The sequence below is a fragment of the Typopeltis vanoorti genome, chromosome 21, assembly GCF_054136105.1.
Source record: "Typopeltis vanoorti isolate ZY-2024b chromosome 21, IOZ_Tvanoo_1.0, whole genome shotgun sequence".
In the NCBI taxonomy this organism is placed as follows: domain Eukaryota; kingdom Metazoa; phylum Arthropoda; class Arachnida; order Uropygi; family Thelyphonidae; genus Typopeltis; species Typopeltis vanoorti.
In genome coordinates, this window is record NC_143569.1 from 40,361,359 (window position 1) to 40,373,849 (window position 12,491).

General features: G+C 35.5%; 1 protein-coding gene across 2 annotated transcripts in view; it reads left to right on the forward strand.

Annotated features, from left to right (window-relative positions):
* Rubicon (run domain Beclin-1-interacting and cysteine-rich domain-containing protein rubicon) overlaps window positions 1–12,491 on the forward strand; it is a 357,235-nt gene that overhangs the window by 221,409 nt on the left and 123,335 nt on the right. For both annotated transcript variants that reach the window (XM_090410954.1, XM_090410955.1), the window contains exon 14: window positions 7,552–7,620. In XM_090410954.1, coding sequence (XP_090267080.1) covers window positions 7,552–7,620 — 69 coding nt within the window. The remainder of the gene's footprint in view (window positions 1–7,551; window positions 7,621–12,491) is intronic.

The following is a 12,491-nucleotide window of genomic DNA, read 5'->3' on the forward strand; positions in this document are numbered from 1 at the left end:
TTAAACAGAAGAGAATTCAGAGAATATTGTGAACTGCTAGATATGGAATATGGTGATCTCATCCTTCATTGTGAGGTGTTCTGGCTTTCTAAAGGACAAGTTCTCAGTAGATTTTGGAAGCTGAAAGAAAGTGTTCATAATTTTCTGGAAGAGAAGGATGAGCTGCATGAGGAAAAAGCCCTGTTGTGTGATGAGAAATGGCTATTTGATTTAGCATTTTTAGTTGATGTTACCAGCCACCTCAATGATCTAAATTTGGTACTGCAGGGCAAGAACAAATTGTTTCCTAGCTTAGTAAATGACATCAGTGCATTCAAAATGAAATTAAAACTGTTCATCTCACAGTTAGAAAACGGAGATTTAAGTCAATTTCCACATTTAAAAGAACATAGTGAATCTGTTAAAGATAATGGCAACTTTACAGAATATACTGAGAAACTCGGGTTATTGCAAGAGTCCTTTAACGGTCATTTTAGCGATTTTGCCGAAGAAGAAGACTGCATACTTGCATCTATAAATCCCTTTTCACTTACTGAACAAAAAATCTTGACAATGCCTAGTAACATACAAATGGAACTTATTGATCTCAAAACTAAGAACTTTCATCAGTCCCAGATGCTTCTGATATAATTAATTTCTGGCAATCGTTGCCCTGTGAACATTTTCCAGAACTGAGAAAATTTGCTCAGATTTAAATCTGTCGTTTTGGAACTACATACAGATGCAAACAAGCATTTTCATTAATGAAAAATTATTAAGAACAAACTACGGTCGCGACTGACTGATTCAAATTTGAAAAACTGTTTGATGCTTTCTGTAACTGATTTAACTCCGAACATTACAAGCTTAGCAAAAGCAAAGCAATTTCAAAAGTCTCAATAAAATAATTAATGTTTATCTTGTCTTTATGTGAAATCCTTTTATTTAAAACTGCTAAAAGTGTCTATATTACCATATATATAATACATAGTTTTATGCATAACTGTTAAATATATCCATATTACCATATTTTAAAAGGGCTGAAAAGTGGTATAAGTTTGTAATGCGCATCTTAAAAACTGAAAAAATTGACGCATGAACTATAAAAGGTTGGCCAACCTTGCCATAGAGGGATTACACCCCCACCATAGCACTTTAGTCTCAAAATAGTCTAATTTCTTTTACTTATTGATGTGTGTGCGCGCGCCTGTCTATTATTGTAATTTTAATATTATATTCCTAAAGATATCTATGTGACAGATGAAATATCAGAACAATTAAATTGTTTGATTATTTCTTTGGCTGTATTTATTCCATTAAATTTAATCATGAGGTATTCTATTCTTATGTACCTATTCTGGAATTCTGTCTTTGACACTTTTCCAATACTTTTACCACTCTGAGATGCTGATTGGTCTATAATTTGCTACTTCAATTTTAGAGCCTTTTTTTTGCAACTTTAAAGTTTGTCTACAGTGGTGTCAGGAGCACTGTGGCTGGATACTAGAAGACTAGAAAAAAGTCGTTGTCCGACGAGTCACAGTACACTTTGTGCTGGCAGTAAGCAGAGAGTTTGGCAGGAGTCCAATGAAGCAAGACTTCTTCTGTTGGTACGGAATGGATCCCCTGATATTGCTGGAAGGTCGGTGTCCTCCAAAGAATATCTGAACATTGTTGCTGATCAAGTCCATCCTGTAATATTGACTTTTTATCCAGGAGGTAACGTTGTTTCATGGATAACAATGCCACAACTATTGTGGCACTGTCCATCATGAAAGAATTCTTCAGCAGTGGTTCAGCAAGCATGACTGCAGTGTCCACCATCTTCCCTGGACATCATAAAGACCCAATTGAGAATACAAGAGTATGCTGAAAAGTTGTGATAATCACCATGAAAGAATCGAGATAGAACCATGTAACTTACACATTATTCTACATATTTCCCTCGAAGTGTTATACATTTGTAATAATGCTGCTGCATCATTTGCAATCCTCTGAGAGAAAACTTTTTCCCTTGTTGTACAAACCTGTTCGTTCCAGCTGCAGATATGACTTCATCATCTGTAGTAAATTTTGTTACTTTCAAGTGTTTCTTTAAATTTGGGAATAGGACATAGTCAAATGGGGCCAGGCCTGGTGAACAAGGTGGGTGAGGCAGATATTGAAAGCCCAAGTAGTTGTGTATTGTCTGTTGGGTTTTATGAGCAGGTGCATTTTCCTACAAAAGCAACATGTCTCTGCTCAGTTTCCCTGTGGCATTTTTCCTTCAGTTCTTTCAGAGCTGTTGAATAAACTGCTGCTGTAACGGTTTCATCTGTTTTGAGATACTTGGTAAGGATTACACACCATCCATATCCCAATAGACAATGACAAGAACTTTCCCTGCTGACTTTTGGGTTTGGAACTTCTTTGGCTGTGGAGAACCTTTGTGTCTCCACTCCACTGTTGTGTGGTTTCTGGGTCATAGTGATGAAGCCATGTTTCATCAACAGTCACAGTATGAGCCAAAAAATTTGCACCTGATTTCTCAAAATAACCCAAAAATCCTTTGAGATGACGGCACCTGTTCTCTGTTTTGTTCAGCATTCAAGCATTTGAGGATCTACTTCGCTGAGCTTCAGCAGGTCCAGATGTTGGTGGATAATGACCCCAACTCATTCCCTGAATATTCACAGAGTCTTTGCAATGTTTTTGGGTAGTATTCATCTATCATCAAGGATCATAGAATTCACTGCATCGATGTTTTCAGAATGTGATTGCCATGAAGGTGTCTTCCTGACTGGGGGCATCTGTTGTCTCAAGATGCCCATTTTTAAACTTGGCCACTCATCTGGCAACTGTTGGATATGCTGGGGCACAGTCCCCTAAAGTCTTGCACAAAGTTTGGTTGTGGACTTTTCTTTCAGCACGAAAAACTTAATGATAGCCCTGCACCTCAGTGCCTTTGAATTTTCATATCCTGAAAGAAAAGAAGAAATTATTACAATTCGATGAAACATGATGGTCAAAGGGTTGTAAGATATGTTCTTTCTTGTGGTTATATCAGTTGGTTTAATATCATTTTTGTTCTAGTTGTTTATCAGACTTTTCAGGGCCCCCCCATAAAATATGATTAATCTTGTTGTATTGTTTTTATTACTGCATTATTTTTTGTGGTGTTATGGTTTTTGTTCTTATGTGTGAATGAACTGCCAGCTCACTCTCATGTTGTTCACTGCAGGTAATGGTGAATGGTTCCTTTTCATCAGATTTTTTCATTAATGCTGGTGTATTTTGCAGGGCTTGGTGAATGTCACCTACAATCTCCTCTCATACATCAATGATTGTCTAACATCCAATCCTATTCAGTGGTTAATGACAGTACTCTTCAGTTCTTTTCTTTTCTTTTTTTTTTTTTTTCATTTTTAAAACCTTGCAGTGCTTAGTTAGTTCGTTCACTTTTACTGTAACTGGTGTCTTAAAAAGGGATGCCATTCATTGATCACTGAACTGCTTATGATTATCCCCTCCATTTTTCTCTTATCACATATGAACATGAGCAATTCAACTCCAAACTCATTGAATCAACTTCTCATTCTCTGCTTCATTCCCTACACCTCTACTCTAGAAGAGATGCAATACTCTCTCCATCTTCAAGAGTAAAGCAGTAAAGTTTTTTTTTTTTTTTTCCACTGCCAGGTCATGTCTGGATGGAGGCTGTGTAATAGTATATGAGGAAGTTTCAGTAAAGAAATACTATGAGTAGACATATTACTTACTATTATAATAACTGAATTAACTCACGTAAAATATTCTTTATTAGTAGAATTTTCGCCTGAGTATCACAGGCATCATCAGTATAAGTACAAAGGATAATTAAACAATAACTGATATATTCACAAAGCGCCACCTAAGTAGCTAAGGTTAAATTTCCTAAATTTATTTTTAAAAAAAATTAAATTAAATAAATAAAAATAATTTATATATATATATGCGTGTGTGTATACAATTACAAAAGTTAGGAAAGATTTGCTGATTTATAGAGTACTATCTCCCACAAAGAGGAAAGACATAGACCATTGGATCTGTTTAAGTTAAGGGAGTGAAGTAACATTTCATATGTTTCTTTGTAAAGTCGTTCCACGAGGAACCGACTTTTGTCTTTTTCCAATGAACTCTATGTCTAGTGTTGATGGCATGCTCTGCAAGTCCAGACTGTTCATAGACTGTTTATTTAATTTAATTTTTTTTTTTTTTAAATAAATTTAGGAAATTTAACCTTAGCTTTTGTGAATATATCAGTTATTATTTAATTAGCCTTTGTACTTGTGCTGATGATGCCTCTGATACTCGGGTGAAAATTCTTACTAATAAAGAATATTTTACATGAGTTAATTCCGTTATTATAATAGTAAGTAATATGAGGAATCATTGTCAGGGCCATGTTGTGGCATGGAGTCTGCATGCTCTCTGTGTTGGCAACATGTCTGAGTTGACCTCCTCTTACTGTATGTCCCCTTACTCTTTCTCTCTTCACCTTTGCAATACCAGTATGAAAGTAAATCTAAATAAATGTTGTGTTACTATGATTTAATTAAATAATAAACGTTAAAAAAAATTCTCCCCCAATTTTTTAAAATTTTTTGGGGAAATTTAAAAAATCTTACAAAAACTTCCACATCCACTTCATCAATATTTGTAGTTTAAACATCAACCTAAATGATGTGCATCACCTGCAGACATCCAAATCTGATCTCCTGTTTTTGAATTGAACCCCAAATCCTGTCACAACAACCACAGCCCATCTTAACTATTCATTCTACACCCTATCTGATTCTCTCCACTACAAGAGTGGTACCTGTACTTTTGTGCAATCCAACATTCCTTGCAAGGGGGTGCCTAACCTCGAGTTTTCCATTTTTGATCTTCTGTAACTTAAGATGTCCCTGCCTCATTATGTTTCATTTGTCTGCTATTCCCTCAATTCTGAAAATCATCCTAACCTCTTATCCATGAAGCTTTATTTCATACAATTCAAATTCCACAGTAAAGCCATCTTCCTTGGCAACTTTTCTCCCTTTTTTGAATTCCACTGACCAAATCAGAAGAAAAGCAAAGAAGATATTTGCTGTAATGATTTAAAAATTACTAGATACGTATTGTGATGCGGCCCTCGAATTACCTAAGGTTGGACAGCCCTGCTCTAAGACATCGGGATCTCCTTTGATGTTTAGTGTTATGTACATCAGTTATTATATGTATTACATGTTACTGTTGGGCTGGATAAGATTAATTATTCTGCCAGCCATAGTGGAGGCAATATATCACCCATTTATACTTTCATAATGATATTTCTGTCCTTTTGTATGGTTGTGAGGCCTGGACTTTATCGAAGGAAGATGAGAGGAGACTCCTGTCTTTTGAAATGAAAACTTACAGAAGACTTTTGAGAATTCCCTATGCCGCTCACGAAACCAATGAAAATGTCCAAAAACTGATTGACTCAATAGATGGGAGAAAAAGGAAAAATATTCTGACAGTCATCAGAAGAAGACAGATGAAGGAGGTCCTGACATGTGGAGAGGGCTAATGGCATTCCAAAGCAAACCCTAGAAGGAATCGTTCCAGGATCAAGGGTTAGGGGCCGACCTTGATTAAAATGGACTGATAACATCAAAAAATGGATAAATTCCTCCCTTTCTCAACTGACATCAAGAACAAGAGACTGAGACGACTGGAGGAGGCTAGCAAAGAGTATCACCTACCAGCCATGAATGACCCAATGGTTCATTTGGGACTATGGGAGAAGAAGAAGAATGATATTTCAGTTTCAGAGGGTTTGCTTTACATTCATGTTTTGATCAATGCCTAAAATCAGTATTCTCAGAAAGTGAGGAACTCATCCAGTCAAACCTGTAAATAACTCATTTTAAAAAAATTCTCCCGTATAAGAGTGGCCTATTACTAAGTTTAACTTGTATGATAACCTATCACGTGACGGATAATCAAGTCCATGTATGTATTGTGCAGTATGACTCAAACACAATATCGTATTTGTTAAACATTGAATATGTATTACTGGCTTCCACTCTAATGTTATTTTATGAATAATCCACTGAGATGTATCATCACATTGCTCTGTTTAATTTCTCTTGGAAATCATGAAGAGAGTTATTATCAGCTAGCTTCTTTGCCATCTGGGAGCCTGCAGCCAATTAGTGATCAATGATGTGGATTTTGCCACTCCTGATTCACATCTCCTAACCGTAACTACCCACCTTTGAAGATATTTGAAGAATTCATTTTCATTCTTGATATTTCTTGAGTGTTTGGTCAGGTCTGGCACAAGGACCAACTTGTTAGACCATCTTGTGATCTACCATCCACTCTTTACAACTGGAATACCAGTTTCTTCTGTCTTTCATGATGGATGGCTTATTATTAATATTATTACATTTCCCCACTAGTGCTGGAGTGTCTAGGAGTTCTATTCTTTTGTCCCCTCCCCCTTCTCCTTTACATGGATGATCTTCTTTCTCTGACCACAAGCTTTATCCATAATTTGATTTTGCTGATGATTGTGCCCTTTGTTTTCCCTCTTCTTTATTTGACAGGTTCTGTGGTATGCAGTTATTCCAGACTTCCATGGCCAGGTGGAATCTGATCGCCTTCTTCCCATTTCTTGTTGGAATAGGGATAATTTTATTACAGCCTATTGTTTCTTACAAAAGAGGTCTCACCTTCTCTTTCTCTTAAGTTTAATAGAACCTGCATCTCAAGTCCAAAACATATCCATGGCCTCTTTTGATCTCTGCAGAACTGGATATCCTTTTCCACTCAAGATTGCTGCTTATTTCTGTTGCTGCCAGCACTGTGTGAATCACAAATCTGCTATGCCTTGGAATACTGATTATGCATTTCACATATTTTATCCCTCATAATTGGCACTCTCTCTCTCTGTCTTTTTTTTTTTTTGAAGACTCACATAGCTCACTCTCTCATGGGCATTGTTACTTCTTTGTGCCTGTTTTATAGATATGTTCATGGGTACTGATCTGCAGTCTTATTTAGAAGAGACTGTTCTTACAGTCTTTCTTTTTTGACACTGCAAAAAGAGTTGTAAAAGAAAGACTTGGTTAACTGCTGGTCATCCCCCTATGCTTCACCTTTATACCAGCTTCTATTCTTTCTATCTCTCTGCTTTGGAGAAATCTTCCTCATTCTGTCTTGCTGGAGGCTACAGTGTTTGGCTGTTTTTACTTTAAAAAAAAAAAATCATGCAACATATTTGCAAAAGGAAAAAAAAATCCTAAATAACAGAAAGGTTATTTTTCTATTGCAGTAACATATGTTTCTAAAAAGTGTCTGTCAGTTAGATAATGGCACCATAGCATTACAAGTTATTGTTGCATGTGGTCTGTTATAAAGTTGAATTATCTATCTTTATAATTAAAATTAGTATACCTTCATGATATGGTGTTATTTGATATTAGATGAATTATATTTCACAGTGCTAGTATTAAGTTTCAAGAATTTGAATTATTTTAATTAGAGTTCATGGCCTCTTATGCATTTTTCTTTTTCTTATTTTAGCTTTTACCCTTGCCCAATTCATGGCCTGTATCACCTGATATAGTTGAAGAGGAATACAGTCTTGGAAGAGTAAGTGATTATTCTTTTTTGAAAATATAAGAATCAGGCAGGACTAATTTTAAAAAAATGTCAGTTTTATTAAATAAAATTTAAGAATCCTGAAACACTTATGAGAGTTAACTGATTTATGAAGTGTTTGCAAGGGTGCAGCATTTTAATAATGCAAATAATTCATAAAAAAAAAAAAACCTTTTAAAATAAAGAACTTTTATTATTAAAAGACCAGAAGATAAATGATAAAATATACAAAGAGCTAACAAGTTTCACTAGCCACTGTCTAGCATTTTCAAGGCTGAACTGGTGTGAAAACAAATGAAAAAAACAAATTCTTCAAATGTACTGGAGTATATAAAATTCCATGCACGTGTGGCCTTTCTTACATTGGTCAGACTTCTAGAAGTTTTGAAATAAAAGGAACATGTAGGGAATGTCAATCATAATAGAATCATCACATCTGGTTTAGCTCATCATTTCTCAACATCAAATCACGTTATAGATTGGAAAAACAGTTCTATGCCTTACGTCGAGAATGACTACAGACACAGAACTTTAAAAGAAGCAGCTGTGGTGCTACGCACAGGCAATAATTTAAATAGAAATCAAGGTATTATTCTTAAAGACATATGGAAAAATCTCATCATCTCTCTCAGTTCAACTGAACTACAATATGCAAAAAACTACACAACACGTGGTCATGTACCGGATTCTGACTGAAGCATTCGAACACATGCATGCCATCAAACACGAATGATCAAATGTAACGGCCTAACAGTTACTAAAGTCTATGTTTTAAATGTAACTTAATGCATTTGTTTTCACACCAGTACAGCCTTGAAAATGGACAGTGGCTAGTGAAACTTGATGGCTCTTTGTCTATTTTATCATTTATCTTCTGGTCTTTTAATAATAAAAGTTCTTTATTTTAATACATCAGACCAAATATGTACAATTTAAGTTTAAAAATACTTTTAATCATATCACTATATATCTAACATATTTGAATATTAGATCTGATTGACAAAGTGAATAATAACATTAGTTTTTGTTAGGATCATTTTCCATTTGTCTTTTCATCTATAACAATGCTGCTCTAGCAGAATGAATATTGTTATTATTGTTAAAAATTATCAGAATATCTTTCTTTTAATTTAAAAATAGTTGATAATAGTTGATAGATGGAAATGTTATGCAATCAAGCTTTTTCAAAAGGACCCTCAACTGACTGACAATATTTTGGACGGAATTTTGCCAGGAGGCTTGGAGGAAAGAGATTACCCGATATTAAAAGAAGAAGTCATTGTAGCAGTTAGCTCCTCAAAAATAGGAAAATCACCGGGAATTGATGGTGTTACAATGGAACTGATATGCAAAGGAAGTGACATCATCACACACACACACTGCTGAATTTATTCCAGGATGTATGGAACACAGAAACTTGGCCTTCTGATTGGCAGACTTCTGTCCTTGTACCTATTCCTGAGGAGCTAACTGCTGCAATGACTTCTTCTTTTAATAGTCTGCTTTCTATTTTCTTTTCGATTCTTGACAATAGTATTTTTAACAGGATTTTGCTTGGATGACTATTAGATGAACAAGCAGGTTTCCGGAAGTCCAGAAGTATAATCAACATATTTTTACAATGCACATACTAGGCGAAAAATACATAGAACATAACAAAATAATCTGTCACAACTTTTTAGACCTTCAAAAAGCTTTTGCCTCAATATGGCACGAGGTATGGAAAATTTTAGAACATTATGGTATTGACAACAAAATCATTAGGATTATTAAATCTCTTTATTCCTCATCTGATATGAGAATTGAAATTAAAAATTATAGCAGTGAACTGTTCCAGGCAGAATGGGGGGGGTACGACAGGGATGCATCTTGTCCCCTCTTCTTTTTAATTGTTTTCTGGAATATGTCATAGATGAAGCTCTTCATGAATATGACACTGGAATAGTTGTTGGCGAACTAAGAATAAATAACTTAGGTTTTGCAGATGATATCGATCTTCTGGTAGAAAGTGAAGAAGAATTACAACAGATAACCAGCCGCATTTTCGGAACATTAAAAAAATATGGATTATACATAAACCTACAAAAAACAAAAACGATGATAACCTTAAAATCAGACATTGAATTCTTAAAGATACAAATTGGCATTAAACAAATTGAGAATGTAAACAAGTTCACTTATCTAGGAAGCACGTTGAGTCAAGATGGTCGTTCAAAAACCGACATTAAATACCAAATTGCTAAGATAACCGTGGCCCTACAGAAGTTAAAACCATTGTGGGGAGATAACAGAATAGCAATCACAACCAGACTAAGACTAATTGATACCTTGGTGAATCTTGTATGGTTGTGAGGTCTGGACTTTATTGAGGGAAGATGAGAGGAGACTCCTTTCTTTTGAAATGAAAACTTACAGAAGACTTTTGAGAAATTCCTATACCGCTCACGAAACCAATGAAAATGTCCGAAAACTGATTGATTCAATAGACGGGAGAAAAAGGGAAAATATTCTGACAGTCATCAAATGAAATTGTTCGGACATGTGGAGAGGGCTAATGGCATTCCAAAGCAATCACTAGAAGGAATTGTTCCGGGACCAAGGGTTAGGGGTCGACCTTGATTAAAATGGACTGATAACATCAAAAAATGGACATATTCCTCCCTTTCTCAAATGACATCAAGAACAAGAGACCGAGATGATTGGAGGAGGCTAACAAAAATGTCACCTACCAGCCATGAATGACCCAACAGTCCATTTAGGACTACGGGAGAGAAGAAGAATTTAAAAATGGACAAATTGAATGTCTAAATTTTACAAAATGATAGAAAATTATATGTTGCCACATTATACCAAACTTATACAAATATGTACTTACTGTGATAGCAAATATCACTATATAGTTAATTATACCTTACATTTTTCATTTGCATTACCATAACTAACATCTAAAGAGGTTTTTAGAGCCATTGGGTACATAAGGCTGGCTGATCATTGTTTCTACTTTCCATTCAGAGCATTCTTAAAGCACCAAAACACATACAATACACAATTAATTAATTTGAACATTTTGTAATTTGATGTAATTCAAAAGTTTAATTTCGAATACAAAATGTTATGCTTAAGGGTCAAAGCTGTATAACTGAGAGGAGACCTCCACATAGCCTTTAAAGGAATGCGGAGAACCGACCAGGGCTTCTGACCTAATGTCCAATCCTCACCTTCTTGTGGTGCACCCTGTTGGGTATCTACTTGGATACTGAACGAACGAGGATGGGCTGGCAATTTGGGATTTAGCTGACCAAATTGTATTCTTATTGGTTAAACCAAAATAAAAAATGATGGTACAGCATGACAAAATTTCATGCTGGCTGGGGCGTCGCCCAGTTAAACAAGGCCCCCGTTGTTTTCGCCAGGGAATTAGGGCGAACAGCAAAAAGTCAGCTACTGGAACAAATCTGAAAACAAACCTCAACTCAACATCACCAGAGTTAAAGATCGGTACTATCAACGTAAGAAGCCTGAATGGGCAAAGAAATTGAGCTCAATTTCTTTGCCCATTCAGGCTTTAGCCCATTCAGCTGGGGAATTAGATAACTACCAGATCGACATAATAGGAGTGACTGAAACTAAAAAGACCAAAACTGGTGAGATCTTTCTGAGTAATAAATACAAAATGCTATATTCAGTCAATGACAATCAAGGAAAAGAAGGAGTAGCCATAGTATTCAACACAAAATACGAGGCTAATCTTCTGGAATGGCAGTCAGTCTCAAGTAGAGTAATGTGGGCAAATATGAGAATGGGGAACTGGACAATGAGACTTATTTGTGCCTATGGTCCCACAGAAGGTTCTACTAAGGTAGAAGTGGAGGAATTTTTTGATGCTTTAGAAAAAGCAACTGACACAATGAAAAAGAAAAAGTTGGTCCTTGTTGGGGATCTAAATAGCAGAGTAGGAAATGATTGGGAGACATACAAAAATATTTTGGGAAAATTTGGAGAAAAGAGCAAAGCTAATAATAATGGCAAATATCTGTTGGATTTCTGCTCAGGACATGGACTGGATATTACTAACACCATGTTCCAACATAAAAATGTGCGCAAATTCACATGGAGAGAAGAGGCTAGGAATAAGAAAAGTCTCATTGACTATGTTATTGTTGATAGTGATGTTTTCTCCCTGGTGCAGGACACCAGAGTGTACAGAGGATTTGAAATTGGAAGTGATCACTATTTAGTCTTGAGCAGGATAAAATTGAATTTCATATTGAAAAAAATAACATGTAAGAAAGTTTTAAAGCAAATAAAAGTTGAGCAGCTCTCAGATGTGAACTGTGGACTAAAATACAGAAAGATTATTGGAAAAAAAATGAGAGTTTGAGAACAGGAAACAAACCTTGGACATTCAGTGGCAAATTCTGAAGAAAACATTAATTGATTCTGCCAGAGAGGCATGTGGTGAGGTTGTCTGCAAGGATAAAAAAATCAGAACTCCGACACAGGAAGTTAAAGAGGCAGTGAAGGAAAAGAAGAAGGATATAAAAAGTTCCTGTCAAATAAGTCAGCTTGTGCTCTTAGAGAATATAGAGACAAATGCAAGAATGCTAAACACTGTATAAAACTAGCTAAACAAAAGTCATGGGAGGACTTTGGCAAGAATATAGAAAATAAATATCGAGAAGGTGGCAAAATATTCTGGAGGTTGTTGAAGAAGCTTAAGAATGGAGGAAAGAGTGCTGTAAAAGGAGTTAGAGATGATAAAGGTGACATGAAAACAGGAGAAAAAGATATCCTTGAAGTATGGAGTAATTACTTTGAAAAACTGCTAAATGAAATAAGCAGTGATGACAGCACAGTGGTAA